Consider the following 23,271-nt stretch of genomic DNA (forward strand, 5'->3'; position numbering starts at 1 on the left):
GGCTGTTACCAGAGCAGCCTGGGAGTGGAAGCTACCATGAGATAGAAGAGAACCACGAAAGGATTCTCTCTCACCTGCTTACAATCCTGTCTTTTAAACCAGTGCTTCCCAAACTTCAGTGTGCTTGCAAGTCACTTGGGGAACTTATTAAACTGCAGATTCTAATTGCATAGGTCTGCGGTGGGCCCTAAAGTTCTGCATTTCTGACAAGCCCCCAGGTGGTCTTGAGTTGCACTTTGAGTAATGAGCTTCTGAAATACTATTTCTGAAGCCTTGTGAATGGGTCGCTCCTTGCATAACCACCTTCCATCAAAGTTGGCTCTAGCCCTCCAGCCTGTAAGGCATGAACACTTTCCCATATATCATTTCAGAGGACTGCTCAAACTCAGTCCGGGCAGACTGACCGGTTCTAACCCACACACATGCACGCTTTTCCATTTCCCCTAAATGACCATCTTTCAAGGTGCAACCCAACTGCCATCCCCCCAAGAAGCGTTCTCTGATCTCAATCCCTTTTACATCCCTTTGTTCTGCAGTTTTGTAAATTGACTATAGATAGCACTCACATAGTCTCACTATTAATAAAAAATACGCATGCACACACACACACCCATAAAACTTTACAGTAACCACCTTAAATCATTTTTGCAAGGTAATAAGATATGTATGTATATATAAATCAATAGAACAAATACAGAAATAGATAACACTCCCTCACTGGTCTGATTGCTAAGTCATAGTTTATGTCTGTATTCCCAGTGCCAGCACAGTGAGCCCAGAAAAGCAGGCTTATTTAACTGACCCTTTCATTGTATGGAGCTTTTATTCCTCTATCTTATGCTTTCTTATCAGGCATGTTACACTCATCCATTTATTTGTTTCGTAAGCATCCATTTGTTGATTGCCAGGAATGTACCAGGACACAAGATGATTAAGACCATCCCTCTCTGAGCCTTGGCTCCTGTGGCTGTAAAGTAGAAATGATAAAAGTAGTTCCTCATAACAATGCTGTCAGTAGAAAATAAGGTCAGGTGCTTAACAGGCTTGGCACATAATAAGCACTCAATAAATGGTAGCTATTTTAGCTATCAAAAGTGTTATTCAGTTTATTATTATTATTATTATTATTATTATTTATTATTATTATTATCTGCTCAGTAAACTGAACCTTGAAATAGACCACCTGAGATCTGGAACAATCCTTGAAATGCCGACCAAAGAATGCTGTGGGACTGCAGAAACCGCTTCCTGTGTCTTCTTTTCATCATGGAAATGAGGCCAATTGTTAGGAAGGAAGAAATCCTTACTCAGCAAGAACACAGTTTATAGCTTTCCAAAGAGGGAGAACCTTGAGATTGAACATAAAGGCCCAAGTAACTTTTTTTTTATAGAGAGAAATGTGGCAGATGCTTCATTTCATTAGATATAACCTGAATTTCTGCTCTATGCCGAGTCACAGAGATTGTTTTGGAAGACTCAGAGATGGAGCAAATCCTATATTATGGAAGGTTACAGTTTGGTAGTCCCCAAAGATATGCAAATAATTCCTACTATAATAAGCATATGCAATGACATCTCCTACAGTAAGTAATCCTACCTGGGGAAATTAGGTAAGGCTCATGGATACAGGGATAGGCAAGACATGCTTTTGACCTTACAGAATGTACAGTCGCAATGGGGAAAGGAGATTTTGCAGTTGATTCTAGACTTCTGCTCATTTCACTACTGGTGACCCAGATTCAAAAATAATCAGATAGTTCAAAGCAATTTTTTCGTCACTGAGTATAAACTTCTTGCACAAAATACCAATTATAATAACTCTGATTACTGCCGTAGTTGTACCATGGTCCTTTTAATTTTTCTTTCATAGCAATCAATTGATCTGCTGCTTAATTCATATTTATTTAGGTTGCAGCCATACAGATGCCTTTTGGGTGCTGCCAGGAAAATTAATATGTATTACTTATAGAGCATAATATATGTAAAAATGCTTTGACAACCATAAAGTACTCTGTAAAGCGTTAGATTACTATCATTACTTCTTTTTAAGTCTCACAAATAAATAAATTTTAATATCATCAACCTTAAAAAAATTACTGTGAATAAATGGAGTTGCATAGTTCGTTTTTCTTTTTTTGAATTTTTTCATTTCTTATCTATGTCCATTTCAAATCATGTCTCATTTCACACCTTCACAATTACCATCCCTAACCTCCAGAATATGTAGATGGATGGATACATGGCCTATTTTTGCATCCTATTAATTTGTTATGAGGAAAAAAGGTTAGGACTAGCAGTCACAATAAAGAATATGAAGATATTACTAAATATTAAAATTCCTCACCAACAGTTAACCTCAAAATGATACATATATGTGTGTATAGATGTAAGTATATACGTGTTCAGACGTGTTGTAATCCTTTAAGGAATAAAGAACTTGACAACTTTCTAACTTCTTTTTCAAACAAAAGTTTAACACAACCAAAATGTAAGAAGTTGAGATTTGGACATAGTAAGTTTGGTGTAAAGGATATTTAAATTCACTAACTTCTGCTGTTTCGAAAAGATAGTCATTTGAGATCTATTTCCCAGAATCTGAGACACATTTCAAAGAAAGAGACTTTTCATAAGTAGACTCTTCATGAGGCAAAGTTACCAGGCTCAGAACAGTGAGGTCAGGCCTGGGGAACGCATACAAAAGTCTAGAAGGAAATGGCAGAGACAAGCAGGGGCCTCCAGGACTTTTGTTCTCCCCTCTGGTGATCCCACGGTTTGGGTTTGAAATCTATGCACAGGTGAATTCCACATGAGGTACTGCATGGCCAGTAGCTCCAAGGTGCTCTCATGCACAAGCAGTTCACACGCTGCCTGCCGTCCCAACATCATTTATGATCTACAGGGACCTCAACAATCATTGAGTCTGTTTCTTATTTTAGGGTTGAGGAAGCAGACCCACAGAAGGAAAATGACTGGCTCAAGGTCACAGAATGGTAGATCAGATGTCCTCTCAGTTTATACCTGTTATCCTTTTATTTTAATCTTTGTGTCTCACCTCTTTGTCATTGTCTATGCTCAGTATTGAACCAAAACTATCTCTTTGTCTTCAGGAAATTTGCCCCCCGGTGTTCTGTGTGCAAGGAGCCTATCATGCCAGCCCCAGGCCAAGAGGAGACTGTCCGGATTGTGGCTCTGGATCGCGATTTCCATGTTCACTGCTACCGCTGTGAGGTCAGTGGTCTGCACCCCTAAACACTACATGGCAGGCATTGAATAGCCCATAAGAGCCCAGTTTTCATAAACACAGCAATTACTAAATTTGGGACAGCCCCTGGTGCCTGCGTTCATGGGTCTTGGGTTTTAGATCTGACATGGGCATTTAATGCTAGTGATCTTGGATGTCACTGTACCTCTGTCACTCCCGATTTCCAAAAAGGAGTCGTTCTTATCTTTCCCAAATATGGCTGTATGACCAAAATGCAGAATTGCATATTAAAGGACATTGTAAATCGTAAAGAACTAAGTTAGTGAGGAAAGTTATTGTTGTTAACATTTTGTTGTTGTTATTACTGTACTGAATCTTCAACTTTGGCTCTGATATTCCTGTAGGGCAAAGGTACCATTGTCTCCCATTTAGAAGGATGAGAATTTATTCCTTTCCAAGGGATTGCAACTTCATGTTCAAAGTCATGGAGATTCATTAAGTTTGCCAGCACTGACTGAGTACTTCTCACAAGAGGTCAGGTAACTAAGAGCTATAGGAGAGTTATGCATGAGGTGCTATGGGAATATATGTATATGCCGGAATCCCAGCTGGAAGTGACAAGGAATGCTTCTTGCCCACGGGACATGTAGTCGTTTATACAGCAAAGGTCAGCAAGGCTTTCCCCTATAGTCTGGGTCCTAAAAGGGCACCGCTTTCAGAAAGCGACTTTAAAATGCTTTCTCATCCTGGTTCTGTAAGTTACCCAGACCTTCTCTATTGAAGCAGTTGTTTTATTTTCTGTCAGGTCTCCTGAGTGCAGCAGTGTCACCCCCTCTCACATCTAAGGGATACTATGGACTTCCTCATTACCACACGTTCATGAAACTGGCTCACCTAGTCCCACCAGGAAGATCTTCCCAAGACCCAGACTAGCTCCCTGCAACTACATTCATCCCATTTGCTGCCTTGGCCATAACCAGCCACCTGTTTTATGCACTGAGCTTCATTTTTTCCTAGAGCTCAAATTGCCTTCACGTGAGAAAAGATAATGAAACAACCAAGTTTTATACAAGGTTTTATGACTAAAAAGGAACAATAATGGCCAGTCATCATGTTTAAAATTGACCTGAATCATATGCCTATAAGAGCTCATGGATACTTTAGAGATCATTTTACAGATGGAGAAACCGAGGCTCAAAGAAGAAAGGCTTCCTGGCATTCTTCACACACATACTAGTAGGCTTTGTGTTTTAAACGGTTTTGTTTTCTTGCTAATACCTTTTCTCCTTCCAGATTAAATGATAGCTGTACAAATTAGTTTGCTTTAAAATGCTGAGAATTTCTGTAGAAACAATACTGTAGAATGGAGAAAACACTGAATTAGAAGAGGGGAGGCCATTGTTCTAGTCACTGCATCACACTGGAAATATCACTTCCCTCTCTGCTCCTCACTCCCCCTCTCTAAAGTGAGATCATCCAGGATGCTCCATATGGCTCATTTGGGCTCTGAGATTCAAGGCCTTCGTGGTCCCAACGCTGTGGTTGACTCTGGGCTCTTCAGCATGCCCAAGCAGCAGTAGAAGTTACCTCATTAAATCCTTAAAACCATGTCATTTATGAATTGTTCTTCCTTTCTGTTGTGGTTAAAAGACTTAGTTTGGTTTCACTACTCAGTGTCTTGAGTGCTTCCAGAGCTACAAAATACCTGCTCGTTCATTTTGGTGAAGCCAACCTTGCCGGAAAGTCCAACTGGGGTTTCTGTTGAGGTTGCCATTGCATCTCAGGCGACATCCTTTTTGAACTTAAATTTCATTCTTTGTCAAATGCAGACATGAGCCCCAATGACAGTTCTGTCATGCTAGACGGCAGAGGTGAGGTATGCAGCAATCGCGGCCTTTTAAAAGAGTGTCTACTGAAAATTAGCAAGTGCACACACCCTTAGAGGAAGCACTACATTTTTTCCTAAAGAAACTTCTGTTTTCTCTGAAAGTAAAGGCCAACATTGAATTATTTAATATTTTCCAAAGTGAACTCACAGAGGTGCTACCAACAACAATATAATTCCTTACAGTTATATCCTCTTCACATTTTTTTAAAAGTACATTTCACATCCATTACCCTCTTTGATCCTCCCAACAGCTTGGTAGGGCAGGAAATGCAGGAAGTACTTTCAGAGTGGCAACTGGCCTTACCTGCAGGGACATGGCAGTGTCAGCACAAAGTGGGCTACCTCCCAGCCCAGCACTCTGGGTTCAATTTTATTCAACACTTACTATGTTATACACTGGGGATGGATTGGAGGGACCTGATGATATATGAAGTAAAAAGGTAAGTGGCCACATTTTGGAGGCCTTGAATGGAAAGCTAAAGACTTTAATCTTTACATATGTACTTTCCATTTTCACTTACATCGTCTCCATCTGTCTTTATTTTGCTAGGATTGTGGCGGTCTCCTGTCTGAAGGAGACAACCAAGGCTGCTACCCTTTGGATGGGCACATCCTCTGCAAGACCTGCAACTCCGCCCGCATCCGAGTGTTGACCGCCAAGGCTAGCACTGACCTTTGAGGTCAGTGGCCTGTTCAGCTGGTTAGTGGATGGTGCTGAGAAGAATGAAACACACACACACACAAGAAGAAGAAAAGCAATAGAAAAATAGAAGAAAGGCAATCCAGCTATGGAATGATCTCTATTCTTCATGTAGTAGTAACCTCTCTGTAGAAACACATAGATTATGAGATTTCTTTTTAAGTTCTTAACCAACTACACATTTCACATTTAATTATGTAGGACGTTGATGGTCCTTTGTTCCCAAGGACTTCCACATTTTTGCACGGATTATGCTCCATCCCATTCACTTCTGCATTCCTGTAACTTTTAATCCCTGTTTGTCTCACTTTTCATCTGGTTGAATGGTTTGCTCAGTGTGGTATTTGCTGTCACGCAGATTTTCCTGAGTGAATCAGCCAATTCACAGGTGCTTTTAGGCTTGACGACCCTCTATCTGATCACATCCACATTGCCTATGATCACACAGGATAGCCATTCTTTCTTTGTGTATTAAAAAGTATATATTTCCGTGCTTCTAAACTGGTCATGTTCCTTGGAAAAATGCACAATTTATATGTTAGGCTATAAAGAATTTAAGCTGTAAATTACATAGTTTAAAACAAGCCCAAATTTGTAACACCCAAATGCAAAATCTATAGTGACCGGTGGAAAAGGCCTCATTTTGAAAACAGATGTCAGTAAGAGAGATCCAAACTTCAATCATTTTTTTAAAAGAAATGACAGGTGGGATATGCTGAGAAAGCATGGGGGTGTGTTTGAAAAGCCCATTATTATCCCACAATATTACCTTAAGATTTCCCTTTTCCACACTGCTGGACACAGTACAAACTTGGTTGTCCCTAGAACATAAAATTGTTCTATATTGCCCAGCTTTCATATCGGAAATATTGACTTTTTTCTAATATTCAAACACGAGTACCAAAACTGACTTTTTCTCTAGTGAGGGGTAGCCTTAAAGAACAGCAAATTCCCCTGCCCCCTGGCCCAGGTCTTTTTTGCCTGATAATTGCAAATCAGGGCACATAAAATAGAATTGTAGAGTTTTGTTTAGTTTACTTTAAAAAGACAGAAAAACTTGAAAAGATTGTGAAACCACAGTTTCATTATTCTCTTACTCTTTCTGCAACTTAAAATACATATCACAGGAGACATTGTCATGTCATTGATGTGACATTTATGCCACACTTTCAAAGACAATCATGGGAGAACGTCCTCTTTCTGAGTTAAAAATATACAGAGCTTCTGCCTGGAGTCTTTATTCAAACTCTGTTGGGCAGTGAAATGAATGTTTGCCAACTGCAGAACCATAATTCATTAGGTTCTAACATCTTTCTTTTAAGGAGAGACACCTACCTTAATAATGACATTTTTTTAAACTAATTAAGTATTTTGGATTGAGATTTCTTAAACCTTTCTTCAAATCTTCCACACATATATGCTTTTAAATTATGAAATATTTTAAATATGCACAAAAGTATAAATAATAATATAATGAATTCCTATCTATGTAACACCTAGTTTAAAAAATCAAATATAACAAATATAGTTACATTCTCCTACATACCCTTCCTTGGTTCCACAAATATATTTTTCATCATTATAAAATGATAAAGTCAGTTTTTTAGACTAATTATTTTTATTTTTTTTAACACCCAGAACAGAAATGAAAAAAATATTTGGGCATGTTTTGAATTGCAACCCTTGCCTCTGGAATTCCAATTAAATTTACTTCACTTTAGTAAAAATAATCACAAAAATGGTTCTATTTTTTCAATAAGAAATTCTTAAGTTCATGGTCACTATTGCTCATCTAAGTTAATCTGTGGCTCATTTGCTTTGGTCACCAAACAGTTTTGTTTTAGAACCAGCAAAGTTGTAGTTTTTAAAGGGTTGTTGTTGTTGTTGTTTTTACCACTGTCCTCTTCTTTCCTTAGTACTCTTATCTTCAATCTTAAGTTTCTCATAATGTGAAACACAATGGGATTCACTTTGGGCAGCATGTGGATCATAGGGTACAAGGGCAATTGTGTCTCTGAATTTCTGTCTTCTAAATTAAAGGCCAGACCATGCCGATCACCTCAGAAAGCACTGACTGTGAGACAACTGGGGAGAGAATATAATGTTTGAATTGTTTCAGTAACTTTGTTCTGTATGAAATGCTTGGGAAAAACTGTTTTTAGGCCAAAAGCAAAGAGCCCAATTTATTGAGAAGTGAATTTTATCTCTTGAATAGCAGTCATATTATTATAAATTTTGCTGAAAAAGGAAGAATTTATGAAATATTTATACTATGAAATGCAATGACATTCTACTTGTTTGTTACATTTAAGTCCTTATGTAACTGAATGTTTACAAGCCAAAAAAAAAAGCAAGTTATAAGAAAATACTGTCACAGGCCCATCACTGTGGCATTGCCAGAATACTACTTGCTTACAGTCTTTATAGTGCATTTTTATCACAACCTCAGAGTATCTTTACCAAAGATTTTTAAAGTAAATCTTTTTAAATATAGACTTACTATACTTTTATATAATAATGAATGTGCACACATACATATGCAGAAATATTTAGATTTAGATTTTTTTCTTTCACAAGGTATAATAAGGAAAGGATCCTACAATATTTTATTCCAGGATTTCTTAAGTATATGATTTATATTGCTTTCTTGTCTTTTCTATTAATCATTTGGTTTAAACAATGCCAAATCACTCTTTGCTGTTTTAGTTACATGAAATGTTGCCTATCACAGAGATTTAAAGATCATATTGCCTTAATGGTTTATAATTCTATTATCTTTTGATATATTGTCTTAATTGATGACATTTAAACTTATAAATCACAGAAAAAATCATACAGTCTATTAGAGAAAGTTAGTAAAAATATACTGGTTTTAAAAATTGTCAAGAACACGAATACTTGGTAATTTTGTGTAACATGAGAGATACAGGAAAGGGGAAATAACCCACTCTGCCATGGGCTCTGCAGATCATGTCAATACCAGAGCTGTTGATTGCCTGGATCCCCAGCTCCTGCTGACTCAATGTGGAGTCTAATATGCAAACAAAATTGCCTTTAAAATTTAAAAATAAATCCTGTGTTCCAGCATAAGGCATCAAGGGCTTTGAGATGCTGGAAATCTCTGCAGCTCAAACATGTGGGTTCTTTTTCTTCCTGTTGACAAATTATTTCTGTAGGAGCAACTTCCCTGATCAAAATTCCCTCATTGGGTATATGCTGATTGATGTAGTGGAATTCCCAACACTGTAATTGTTTTCTCGCTGTGAAAGATCCTTTAGAGATGCTTGTGGTGACGTTTAAAGTCTATAAAACTCTACATTTAAACAAGTATTTTATCTGGGTTCAGAGGAAGGAAGAGAACACTTCTGTGGGGCTGCTATAGAGGGTTTTATGGAATACAGAAGGGACTCTGAAAACACATCTTCTAACAGTTTTCCTAGTTAGTAAAAATCCTATTAATGTGAACCAGCCAGGAATAACAGTGTTATTTCTATTTGATACGGTTTGGGTGTCTCTTGTCAAATCTGTGTCAGCTGCCCCTTGATGCCTCCATTATCAAGTTTTGAAGGGTGTTGGGGAAATTCCGGCAGCTACTAGAGAGATCAGGGAAGAACTGATGTAACCTCACAGCCTCTCACCATTCCTCTTGGCTTAGAAAGGCTTTTTCTCCATATACATTTCTAGAAATATTGCTATACTACCTTAGGATTTCACATTTGTAGTTTAAACAAGCGATTGTCCATCTGTTGCCTCAAGCTACAGTACATGTGTGTTATGAAATATGACAGCATGTTCCATACCCTGCTTTAGCCATCTGTAGAAAACCAGGAGACTGAAAAAGATATACCTCTGTGAAATGTTCCTCGAGTCCCTTTCCTGAGATTGCTCTTTTGGTGCACTTTCATGGAAGACAATCAGAGAGCAATATACATGTGTGCCTTATTTTCAAAGAATCTTTACACTACTAGGAGTCCTCACTGAAGCAGCTATAGCCTAAATACTAATCCCCAAAGCTCAAAGGTATACTCACCAGCAAAATCCAGGGAGGTCTGAACTCTTCATTTTAAGCTATTCTAATAGTATTTCTTTTCTCCATTATGTCTTGGAAGTACCTTATGAATTCTTAAATTGAGGAAACATTCTTAATGGCCACAAAGTGATGTATTGGATGTTGTTAGTGATAATGTTTGGTCTTACTCTGTTTTTAGTCAGATAATGAAAACAGGACTTCACCTTGAACCTATAACAGCCATTCATCATCTCTACTTTTTAAAATTGCCGTAGTTTTTTGGTTTGTGTGCTGTTGTTGTTGTTTTTTAATTTAATAGTGGACAGAGCAAGTTCAGAATCCTAGTTCTGAGTTGTTACAGGGCAACCATGAACATTTGAGGTCAAGTTATCTACTCAACAGATAACTAGACTGAATTTTTTCTCATAAGGCTGTTATTTGGTTAGCAATTTCAAACCTTTAAAAGATTATCTGATTAAAGCTAGGCAACTTGGTGAGAATTCTTAATCTCTCTTTCTTCCTCTTTTTCTCCCTCCTCTTTTCTCCTTCCTTCTTTCTTGCTTTCTTTCCTCCCTCCTTTCCATCGTACCTATTAATGCTGTCCTGCTTCAGCTTTTCATAAGCAAATCAATGCAGTGTGGTCCTTAGGGTATTATGATCATAATAAGGGAAGAAGGCTACAACAATGTACATGTGGCATCCATAAAGCCTTCCTTTCTAGGGTATATTTCCCAGATTGTGTTTATTTCTACAATGAAATGAGATAATAGAGTCTTTGGGTTTTATTTTAATGACAGTTCACCAGGGATTCAGATCATAGAGTTCTTGGTAAATTCATTTATGACTGCCCTCGTTTTCTCAGCTAAATAGCAAATGATCTTTCTGAGACTCAGGGTTTTGTTGGTTTTTTTTTTAATCCAAAGCAGTTTTGACTAACAAAACAATGATATTTTTTAGTGATGGCATGTTATTTTACTCCACTGAAACTTGATAATTTTTATTATGGCAAAGAAAAACTATTGCCTATCTGGAACTTTCATACATATCAGCATTTTGCCCATGACAGTGATATTAAATCTTAATATTTTATAAAAAGCAACCTAAGAACAAGCCTGGGTCTTTCATTGAAGTATTTTGTTAAAACTTGGGTCTGAGATTCTTTTGAACTCTGGCTAATACTGATGAAAATATGCATGTGCCCTCTGTGTCCTTTTGTTTGTTGGGAAAAAGCTTATAATTCTAGGGCTACATTTCCATTTTTGTTCTTTATCCTCATTTTCATCTTCTACACATTTTCACAAGGTTGACACTGATTTTCCTTTTGGAGAGGGATCACATAGGTGGACAATAAAACATAATAACAATATGTAATACTTAATTCAATACATAAATGAAATTGCCAAGAATTAATGGAAAATCCCAGTGAGTATTTCATTTTGATATATAGGCAGAGTATTTTTTGTTTGTTTGTTTGTTTGTTAACCTGTCTCCAAGAAGTGTGGGATTCAAGAGCAGAATGAGAAATTTTAGAGGAGAGACAGTCTATAATTAAAACTATGGCAACACACAGTTCTTGTATAGTGTGACTGAGAATTTTCATAAGGGCTTTAGGGAGCAGCAATCACAGTTATTTAAGGGGATAATATATATATATATATATGTATTTCCAAGTTGATGAGCTATTTAAAAGGCACTATGGCTAACAATCTATTTTTCCTCGGTCAGAAAAGAGTACAATGACAGCTGCTGCCGGGTTCCATGCCTGGCCACAACTACACTAGAAATTTGATGATGCCTGACCTCTTATCCGCTCAGAGAGCGGGGCATAGCTCGCCTCTTTCTGAGAGATGATGATGCATATTCTGATATAGTTTTAGATAAATTACACTACACCCTAAACATCTCTGCAGGTTAGAGATTTCTCTATTCATACAGTGTTTTATTCTTTTCCAATGTACTTACCTGGTGAGCGCAAGTAGTAGTTCTTTGATCTGTGGTTCTTCCATTCAAATCTCTTTTCTGTGTCATGCCTAATAACCACACTATCAAGAATTTGTACCTCTTTTCTCTTTTTAGTTGCACAGAAAATTAAATATGAAATGGCATATTTTCCCTTCAATACTGAAAGGACAGACACTTATTCCTTTCTCTATTTTACTTTCCTGGCTCTTGTTCCAAAAAGTTGTGACTTTATTTTAGTTATCCAACATGCAAGTGGCTTATTTGGGGGGAAATTGTGTGGAACACGCATTTTTACTAAACTCAGTGACATTTCCCCCTTGATGTTATCAAAAAATTACTAAAATCTTTGCTCTTTGTTTCTGATTAATGTACAGAAGTCTCTGACAACACTAATAAATCTGGCTCTAAAGCTAGGCAAAACAAGTCTAACATCTAAATATTTGCCTGTTGGTCAGATATCAATCATTCTTTCAATTTTCCTTCATTTATTGACAGGATGTCAAGGCCAATTAACTTTCTGCTTTTTCTTTGAACTGATGGACCCCAAAATATCTTCTAATATTATTTCAGTCTACTCGGTGAAATGTAGCAATAACTTTGGTTCAAGCTAGGTTAAAATATTTTTTTCAGGGTTGAAAGTAAATTGAATTTGAATCACCCAAAGGAAACTGATATTAAATGTAGAAATTTCCCTTAGGGACTCAAACCCAGGAGAGAGAATGCTAGATGAGGACAGATGTGTACACAACTTTATGTCTCAAACTTGTTTTGATGTTGCCAACATCAAAGTCATTCTGAAAACAAGAAGTGAGTTAATACATATGCTGTGCATGACACTCCCACTTCTGGTAAATGTCCATAAAGTCTCTTCAACCCTTTTTTTTCCTGGATTCTTTATAGATTCAACATAATCGTTTACTGGCTTTTTCGTTTTGAGATTCACTTTCATTCTTCTCTGTTCAAATGTTTATATGCAGAGATGTTGCAATTTAGACCAAGTGAACAGCTTTTGCACATGATCGATTAGGAACTATCCTTAGAGGTCCGTATTTTCTCTTTACATTTGTCTCTCTAACATCTTTATACCTTTCTCATTTCTTTAATTTAGTAATCACTGTAAGAGAATCAGCCCCTAAAGTAACTTTGATTCAGGCCAACTGCAATAAGATCAAACAGGTTCCACTGGTGCTCCATAGGAAGGATTATAGTGTAAGAAAGAATAATTCTTCCCAGTGACATCAGTAAAGCTTCATGAAGTAGTAAAATCTGGTAAGAAATCTTGAATTGATGCATTGACTGACTTAGAATTGAGGGAAGACTAGTCAGGGCCACAGAAACAACAGGAAAGCAGAGGCTGTGTTTAGATAAGACCCTCCGCTTTAAGTACCACAGATTCTGGAACTTTCTTACCAGGAGAAAGAGCTTCCAGACAGGCATGTTTGGTGGGAAGGAAAAGGCATAGAGGAAGCCTAATTCAATTTTTATTTGCTTTTTCCTTTCTTCATAATTGAAAAATGGGATGAATGGCCAAAATGGAATTCAACGCATACAGTATGAAAAGGAAGCCTTATTTATAACATTCTCAATGTACAGTCTGAATAGCTCATAGCTACATACTTCACTCTTGCAGCAAAAACACTTTGTCTTTTGGACTCCTACAGGAGAATGAGCAAGGCACCTCTATTTTCCTGTTGCTTCTAGGTCTACAATTAGAAAGGACTCCTCAGTCACCTATTCCATTGTGTTGAAATTCCCTTACAGATTGATGGCTAAGTGATAATACAGACTCTGTTTAAGCATCACCTGCACCAATGAGCTCATCACTTCTTAAGGTCTTCCATTTCCAATGTGACACTTGGTTCTGAGTTCCCCCCAGACCATCACAGCACCTGCCTTTGTGGCTGATGTTCTCCTTGGTGCCACACAAAACTCATCTTTAGTACAAAATTAAATGTTGCTTCATCCCTCCATTGTTACTTAAAATATATCTTTTGCTTTTGGCAGCATGTTGCTTTTAAAATGACATCTTTGAATTTTAGCTAAAAATTATAAAAAATCTTCTTTAAAAATTCCTAAAACTAGTGAAGTCTCTTACGAAGGTCGGCTTTAGAGTTTATGAGTTTTTTTGTTGTTTTCTTTCCTTCTTTATTCAAAAGACAAATGGTTCTGTCAGCTGTTATATAGCTGTATGCCTTTCCCCAGTAACTATCCCAGGAACCGTACATCTAGTTAACTGGCCTGCTGATAGTGATCTTAAAATACTGGGAAATGTCAGTGTGTGATCTCCATTTCTAACAAGGCAAAAGTCAAAAGCAAAAGACAGTGATTCTTTTAAAACTCATTACTTCTGGTTGTGCAAAAGGAAATCATTCTTGGAGAAAGAAGACATAATATGTTATGGTTTTATGCAGAAAGGTATAAATTCTTTTCTTACTGCCCTGAGTTAATATTTAGTTTTCATAGTACTGTCTGGCCTCTGGGAGGACAAGGCTTGCGGCTTCTTCCAGCCCAGTCTGGAATCCGAGAGCCCTATTGGCAGAACGTGTCATTAGTCTCCTGGGCAGGACCTGGGGGTGGCTTTCTGAGGTCTAAAATAATAATTCCTAAGAGACTTACAAACTTCTTTCACACATAAAGCAGCCCTGGGAGAATGGTTATTAATAGCTGTATCCTAGAAGAAAAAGCTGAGGCTCAGAATTATTAAGTGACTTGCCAAGAGCGAGAAGCTGGTAAGTGGCATATTTGGGGACGTACTCGGTCTTGCAAGTCCAGTGGTCCCTTCTGTGGCCACTCTCGTCACAAAATACCTGAGCACAATGTACACTTCTCACAGACTGAAGTACCCCCCATTCTGTGGCATCCAAGGAAATCACATAGGCCATTTAGCTGTCAGGGGGCAAACCCACATGTGCACTGTTGGAGACCACAGAGCTGGAATGCACAATGTGACAGCTTGTGGGAAAGGACTAGGTATTCTGTCTGATCAGTGCTGTGATGAAGTCAACAAGGAAGGGTCACAGTGAGGAACAAACAACTGTGGCACTGAGGCACACTGCGGCAAATTTCCCCAGAGACCATTGGTTTACTTTACATCAACTGAAAAATTCTCTGGAATTGTGAGTTTCAGAATATCAATGGAGATCCTATCATTTAGAATTCAGTGGAGTGCATGGGTGACTTTATCCTTATGACAAGTGTCTCTTCTGTGGACTGCAGTGTAAGCCCCACAGAGGGAGAAACTGCTGTAGGTAAACAATGCATATTACTGCCTCTCTCAGTTATTGATTGAGGCTCACCAAGTGTGTGTCACTGCATCAGGCATTTCCCAACCAGCCAAACAACCCATGACCTTTGAATGTCCATGAACAAATACTATGGGACTGATTACCATTCTGAGATTTGGCCTTTGCCATTGGATAGACTGGGCTCCCTGGGCTGTTGTAACTTTATGATTTGTACCTATCACAGGACTTTGGTACTGTGCATTTCCAGGACACTTACTGGGAAGCCTCTCTGTTACTCTAGAAGCTGCTCTACACAGCAAATCAACAACTGGCCATTCTTTCTCTTGACCTGCATTCCTCAGGAAGCTCTGCCTTTTGGTGTGTGCTCTTGGCTTTTTATTTCATCCCATTTCTTTCTTATAGTTGTTTGGTTTTTGGTAAAAATCTGTGACTCTGATTGAAAAATAATTCTTTCTTCATCTGAGTTAAATCTACTGCAGGAAACCTTTAAAATTATCTTCTCTAATATGCTTTCTAGGCATTTTTCCTCCCTAGAGTTTATTATCCATCAAGCCAGTCTCATCATCTATTTGCTTATTCCCAGGGATTAGTAAGGGCCAAACTAAATAACAAACAGCCTCTCACCTCTGTCCAATCTTCACACCTGGGAAATGCAGGAGGGGCCTGCCCAGCCAGGAGAGTAGTAACCTTGGCTGAGATGGCAACAGTAAAAGTCTGGAAAGGCGCCTCATTTTCTGTGAGGTTTGATAAATGTTATGGCTGATGGATTAGAAAACAGTTCTTGCAGAGCAGGTGGAGTACCCCACCCAGGAGTGGATTAATAGAAGAAGCATTTTAAGGACTTTGCAAAATTATCCAAGTGAGTACACCTGAGCAGAGACTCACTTGGGTGGAACCTGTGACATCTTAGTGAAGGGTGTAGCAGGGCAATGAGGCAGTAAACACAAAAAAAGCAGCCCTTCAAAAAAATAAATAAAAGGAGCCACACACCCTGGTTTATCTTTACATAATATAAAGAAAACTATTAAAACAACTGTCCTTTCATTCTACACAATACAATCCCCCATATTTAGGGGAAATATAATTGTGTTGTCTTTAAAACACACACCCTTGTGTGTGCATGCACACACATCCACACTCATCCACATGCACACACAAACATCTTCCAAGAAACCTTATCCTTCAAAGAAGAAATCTTATTTTTCAAACACAGGGGTTTTCAGGCCAGAAAATTAATAATTCCTAGACCTGACCCATTTTTTGTGGCTGCCAAAAAGGAAAAGTTATTTAAATTTTGTATGGATCCAATTATCTCTTAAAATATTCCAAAGCTATTTGAGATGGAGTTGGAAACTAAGGTAGTTTTCTCCTGCTTGATTCCCTTTTTATATTTTTATCTGTTGGGAGAAGGGTAAAGAACTATTCTTAGGCCGTTGTTGATGTATTGTGTTGCCACTTTTGTTCACACTAAGGTGTAGGATTAATAGTCGCTTTCTTGACTCCATTTCCTCAGCAAGAGAGAGCAAATATTGGACCTGAATGTCTTTCCTCATGAAATTATTTAACTCCACTTTGAACTAGTTCAGAAAATGTAAAATAAGGAGAGGTAGATTTTCTTGGATACATTCTTCTTTTTTTTTCTCCCCCTTGGAAGACTTATGTATGAAGGAGAAAATATCCAGTTTTTTCTCATTTCTTTTTCTTTTTTGGTGCAGTTGATGATCATTTAGTAATAACGATAAGCCAGGAGTAGGAGAATAGCCTAGCCAGATGATGGTGAGTCTGCCAATGTGTTTCATTCCTTCAAACACAGACTTTGAGAGAAAAAGAGATTTTTATCATTGAAATACCAACAATAGGAATGGCCTCATATTTTAACTTTCAGATAGTAAAAGGTGACTTGATATATGGGCAGTGGCTGCATTTTACATTAATTCCATATACCCTCTGCTTAGTTTTTTTGTGAATATCAAGTATATCAGCATATGAGGTGAAATTGCCAAAAAGAGTTACAATGCCTTAACACCTCTCTCACCAGGCAGCAATTTGAAACTGATGTAGATGGTGCCAGCCATCTAGCTTGGCTGAAGTGTATCCTTGATGAAAGAGATTTAGATGCCTGGAAACTAGATCTTGTCACCGACAGTTTATAATGAAGTGGTTACAAAATCAGTTTTAAACTGCTTTCTTTTACTACCCGCTTATTCTCTTGGGAAAGCTGATGGACAAATTATCCAAAATTATTTTCTTATTAAATGAAGTCAATATTCCCTACCTAGAATCTGAATTACGTCCTCCTTCTTTTTCAGGAAACATATCAGAGAGCAAATAGAATTGAAGATGACACAGGCTTGTCTAATTCCTTAGCATGTATGAGATTATCATGTGATTTAACGTGCCTTAAATGAAAATGTAAACTCAGATGCAAAACTTTACAGCTGAGTGTGTAGCATTGAACGTCTACCATGCCATCTCTGCAATGATTTACTCTGGCTTTTTGTTTCATTTTGGTTTTCCAACTTCATCTTTATCATTAGTGTAACAGATTTGGGCTCTCTCTCTGGTGGGAATATGTACACTTATGAGATGCACCCAAAAAAAAGGAAGGAAAGAACTTGCTTCATAGCAAAGCTGTGCCATGGAGCGGCTGTGACATGGAGATGCCAAGCCTGAGGATAGTCATTTTCTCAGAGCCACACATGCACGCTTTTATTTCACGGCTTTTGTTGCAGGCTTTTCTCCTTCTGTGCCGTCACCTTTGAGAAAAACGATTGCACCTTCTCCAAATCTGCCTTTTTAACAGCTTCAGTTGAGTTGGCAAGATGTCCCCAGCTCTGAATATAGCCATTTGCCGACTCTGGCCTCTGCGAGACTAACTCGAATCTGTGATCTTCTGCTCAGTGTACACATCAGCAAAGTGAGAAGATGAACCCTAAAAATAGGCTCTATTAACTTTACTTTTAGATTTACTGCCTTCAAAAAGTGCCTATTCTGAGAAACACAAACGTTATTCCCCCTTATGTATGTACAAACAGTACCCAGAGCCCTGCGGTGCAGCCTTCAAAAACATACTGTCTACAGGAGTAGGTGCTGAGATAAGGAAACCTTGCCAAATGGAAGAAAGTCACTTATTTCCAATATCCCCTCTCAAGAGGCACCGTGAAATGGGCTACAAACACATTCCCTGAGCATTCCTTGCTGATACAGCCACTTTATATTTATATCCTACTGGATGGCGGTGTATTGCTGAGGTTTCTTGTACTCTGCTTCAAGGGAATATATGCTTTATGCAATTGGAACAATTAGTCAGGAACAAAATTGTTGAAGAGAATAGAGCTAGGGCCCGTATTAGGATATGTGTCATCTACATGTTTTATAAACTAAGCATTGGTGGGTTTAGAATGTCAGCATATTTCTTCTCCTTCTATCTCTCAGGCTAACATCAGTAAAAATGAAAGAAAATGTGTTGGCTGTGAGGACTGGAGGCTCAGGGTGCCAAATGTCCTTGCCAGATCTTTAGAGCATCTTTACTTTGACTCCTAAAAATACTAGCATGTGTTACTTAATGGCTTTTGCTTTTCTCATTCTGTCACTGACATTGTAACCACAGACATTTTTGAGGGAGCAGCAGCACAGCCCGGAAAGATGGGTTCTTGCCCAGGTGTGGCAATAGGCCAGGGTCCAGGTACATAGGACAAGGTAGACAGTGCACGATATTTGGAAAAGGGTTGAAGGGAGGACGTGCTTCCAAAAAAGATCTTTCTCAATGTGTCGTCTGACTCAACCAGCTGGCAAATTGCACTTGCCAAGTCTCTCTCTTTCCTTCTAAGTCAGTTGGCTCCAGGTTCACTTGAATGTGTCTCTGCTTTGGGAAAGTGAGACACCTCCAGTTAGCCATTCTCCAAGGAACTCCTGATGTCTTAATCACAAAATCATCTCCTACACTACCTGGTCTCACCCGATCGTAGTAAAGGGGCCCAAGCTCTGCAAGATGCCTTCCATGCCATTACAGTCACATTCTGCTTCCCATCCAAGGAGCCTACTATAAAAACTGGGGATGAGGGGGAAAGAGGTTACTGGTTCACCTGCTGTAGTCATCATTCTTTTATGAACCCAGTTGACTTCTTGGAGAAAGAGTGCTGCTTTTTCACTAAAAATGTCTACCTTTCCTGGTAATGTTCTTTTTCTTGTTTTACCTTACCCAATTTGAACACTAGTCATTTTGCCTATTCTAGAGAATCCTATTTTAGTGCTAGCTAAGAGTTCCCAAATCTCTGTGCAATGTCAGAGGGGGTATTGGGATAGAGAGGTGTTCCACCTGGAAACAAGATGGACTAGAAAGGAGCATGACTTTACTCCAGGTTTCAGTCTGATGATACTGACTGTGAGAGAATTTTGTGTAAATAATGAATGGCGTTTATGATTGAACAGATCTAGGCAAAAGGGAGACAGGGAGAAGCTAGGTTTTCTCTATGCTGAGTGTGTCTACCAAGAGCAAGAACTTCACACTAGGTACAGTCATAGCTCCACCATGATTGGCTGCTAGTCAAAATAATGTTCCCTGCCTTAGGGGAAACCACACCAAAAACGTATAGGGGTTATGCCTAGTTTCACACATGTGACACTGACAGAGACAAGGTATTCCCAAAATGTAGGTTTCCATTTGTAGTTTTACTCTTAGCAAATTGCATTTCTCTACAACGTCGTGAACCACCACTGACATATCCCAAATAACCCATGTGGTTCCTTATGAAAATAAGAGAATCAAACCTGTTATAAGCAAATGATTTGGGTATTCTTTTGTATTTATGTATTATCAAATTATATTAAAATGTTTCTATGTGCCTTCTATCAGTTTTTTCCTTCAATTATATTTTCCAATACTCTGTAAGAATAATTATGAAAATCATTCTTTTTTCTGTAAAAGAACTACAACTACTTTATTATATTTAGAAATTCAATAAACTTCTTATTACATTTACTTGCCTTTGTATCATTTGCTTTCTGTGCAGTCCTCTGAGAAACAATGTCTCTCAGAGCAAGTATGAAGCCAACAAGAGTAGGAAGGTACCCACTCACCTCTATCTACTGTTGGCACAGAAGATCGTAAGGTTGGATGTGTTCTGAAATTACCCGATGACTCTGTGTCTTAATCTTACAGGTAAAGCATTTTTCTCTTTTAAAGCTGGATCTAAGTAAATGGGTCCCTAGGGATGGAGGTAGGCAGGGGTCACAGTTGGTTCTCTACTCTCATCACCAACATCTGGCTGACATTTTTTACACTTTTATTCCAACAATACTGTACATACTTTTCAAACATTGAGAATCTGCTCTGTACTAGGTACCTTAATGGATACAGGTAAAAATCAGACATACAGTTCCTGCTTCCTATAGTCCAGGAGAGTAGGTAAATATAGACACAAATAACTGGGAAAAGGAAAGAAAGACTCAAACGTATGGGAGAGTGACTTAGCATTTTCAATGCTATCACCGTTCATTGTATTATTTTTAATAGCCCTGTGATCTGGAATTATTTTACCCTCAATTATAGATTAAAATTCTGAGAATGTGATAACTAAAGTTAATCCAAGATCACCATTCATTAAACACTTGTTCAAAGTAATGTGTGCAGTTGAACCCAGCACTTCTGACACCCAGTCCAGTGGTCTATCCACTAAACCTTACAAGTAACGAGCTATAGGGTACATGAAACTCCTTCCATGAAATTCAGAAAAGACTATCTCTTCTCTTCTCCACTTAAGCCTTGGGTTTTAGCTCTCCACCATCAATTTCAGCCTACTAATGCTGAGGGATCTGAGAACTACAGACGTGAGAACTCTGAGAGAAGCCCCCATTTTAAAAAGTGCCAGATACAAGATACATCTATGAATACACGAATGATGGATAAATCACTGGGACTCAGAGTATTGATAGCTTCTTGCCAGAAAGTTGTACACAAAGAAGGGCATATAACATGTAACCTTGCCTTCCCTTTTCCCATTTTTCTCAGATTACTCACTTTATGTCCTTTGGCCCTCTGCTTTCTGTATTCTAACTACTCATTCATTTGTTCTTATTCATAGAATGAGTGACCTACAAAAGACTTAGACAACATTCACCTGATTTTGTGGGGGAATAGTAGGTACTAGAGATAGGAAGGGATTTACCCAAGGCCACACAATAACTGAATAACAAGAAGGATCGTGGGTGGGCTGGATTGGGAGTAAAAGGGAGAAAACTGTACTTGAACAATGATTAAAATAAAATTAAAACAAAAACAAGCAAACAAACAAAAAGATGGATCTTGAGTCCAGGTGTCCTGATCTCAGTCCAGCATCACCACAGTGATGACTACAATAACATAGAAGAAAGTGGAATAGAGTTCCATCAATAATTTCCATTTCTAAGAAAAACAAAGAGATTCAAAATGAACAGGAACTGAGAGGTCTTAATGTCCATAGACCCTAATGAAATTCTAGAAGATATATTTCAGGAAGAATGAAAATAGACCAAGAAGAAATATAAATGATGCAGTAAGGGGTAGTGAGCAAAGAAAATGGCAATGATGTAGTTCAACCTCAAGTAGTGTGGGTTTATCTCAGGAATGTGAGAGTAGCTGGACATTAAAAAGTCTGTTAAAGTAATTCACCACTTTCACAGATCAAAATACAAAAGTCTTACCTCAAAGATGCAGAAAAAGAATAATGAATAAAAACATAGTAAAAAAGTAACTCCTTAAAAGACTAGGAATAGAAAGAAACTTGCTTCATTGAGTAAAGACTGCAAAAATCACCGCAAATGGCAAAACATTAGAAGTAATTATTTTAAATCATAAACAACAATGATTCTCAATATTATCACTTCTGTTCAACTTTGTATTGAAGACTCCCTAACCAGTAGTTATAATAGAAAAAGAATGGATATAAGTAACCACTCTGCCATTAATGATAGATGCTATAACTGTAGAAAACTTTACATAGAAACCTGGGACAATAAGCAAATAATTAACATTTAAAAAGTTTAGCAAGTATGTAAGCTATAACATTAACATACCAAAAATCCATTTTATTTCTGTGTAAGAGCCACAAAAGCTTTTATAATAAATTTTTGAATAAACCATATATAATATTAATAAAAATGGAAAGTACCTAAGAATGTCTTTTTTAAAATGTAAAAGATCTTAGTAAAGAAAATTATAAAACTTTACTGAACATTAAAGTACATCTGAATAAGTAGGAAGGTATACCATATTCTAAAGTAGGGAAATAATATGATTAAAATGTAAATTCTCCCTAAGTTGATCTGTAAATTTAATAGAATTATAACCTAAATCCCACCAGAATTTTTTATGGATTTTGACAAGCTGATTTGAAAATTTACTTGGAAAAGCAAATGCTAAAATACCCAAGACATTTTTGAAGAACAAGGAAAGATAATTTTCTTTACTAGGTGAGACTTCTATAAAGCTATAGTAATTAAGACAGATTACTATTTTTATAAATAAGACAAACAAAGGACAAAATCATTAATTGATGGTAACTTAACATTGGACATGGATGCTAGTGCAACTCACTGTGGAAGGGTAGATGGTGAGACAATTGGATTTTCATGTGGATAAAATGACATCCAGTGTCTATGTCATGTGGGCAAAACTTTAAACCTATTAAAAAATCTTTATCCCATGAAATTAAATCAATACTTTCAACTTCACCCTAGATTCTAGTTTAAAGCAAAGCATTCTACCTTTCTGCCTTGGCTATTATGCACAGAAATTAAATGACACACTCTACTTACCCATGACGATGTGAAACTAGCAATGATAGAGAATTTTGCATGAAATAACCACAATCAAGATCCCTAAGTTCAGGTCAGAGAACCCTCTCCTTCCCAGCTCTCCTTTAAAGGGGATGATCCAGGTAGATAGGGAGAAAGAAGACAAAAACACCAGACAGTCCTGTCAACAAAGTCTACCATGCCCTTTGGTTCACCCAGGGCCCAAACCTCAATTTTGTTCCAAATTCTTCCCTCTCATTTTCTCAACAAATGGTTCCCCATATTCTGTCTTTTCCTTGTCCTTAATCCACCTCTCCCTCACTTTGTCTACCCTGCCATAGTCTAGGCTTTCATTTCTTCAGAGAAGCTTTCTACAGAAGCCACACTTACCTTCCCATCTCAGTCTTTCTAAACTTACCACCTCAACATTACCTCTAAACCTTCACTGTAGCCACCTATTTCCAAGGCACAAATTGAACCACACTGCTCCCT

General features: G+C 37.8%; 1 protein-coding gene across 7 annotated transcripts in view; it reads left to right on the forward strand.

The window, feature by feature from the left end:
- LOC123826937 (LIM domain containing preferred translocation partner in lipoma) overlaps positions 1–19,987 on the forward strand; it is a 634,789-nt gene extending 614,802 nt beyond the window's left edge. For all 7 annotated transcript variants that reach the window (XM_045851156.1, XM_045851152.1, XM_045851157.1 and 4 more), the window contains 2 exons: positions 3,108–3,228; positions 5,641–19,987. In XM_045851156.1, coding sequence (XP_045707112.1) covers positions 3,108–3,228; positions 5,641–5,769 — 250 coding nt within the window. In that variant the 3' untranslated portion in view covers positions 5,770–19,987. The remainder of the gene's footprint in view (positions 1–3,107; positions 3,229–5,640) is intronic.
- Positions 19,988–23,271: the final 3,284 nt, after the last annotated feature.

This window comes from Phyllostomus hastatus, unplaced genomic scaffold (assembly GCF_019186645.2).
Source record: "Phyllostomus hastatus isolate PE091 unplaced genomic scaffold, TTU_PhHast_1.1 phas_contig_86, whole genome shotgun sequence".
NCBI lineage: Eukaryota > Metazoa > Chordata > Mammalia > Chiroptera > Phyllostomidae > Phyllostomus > Phyllostomus hastatus.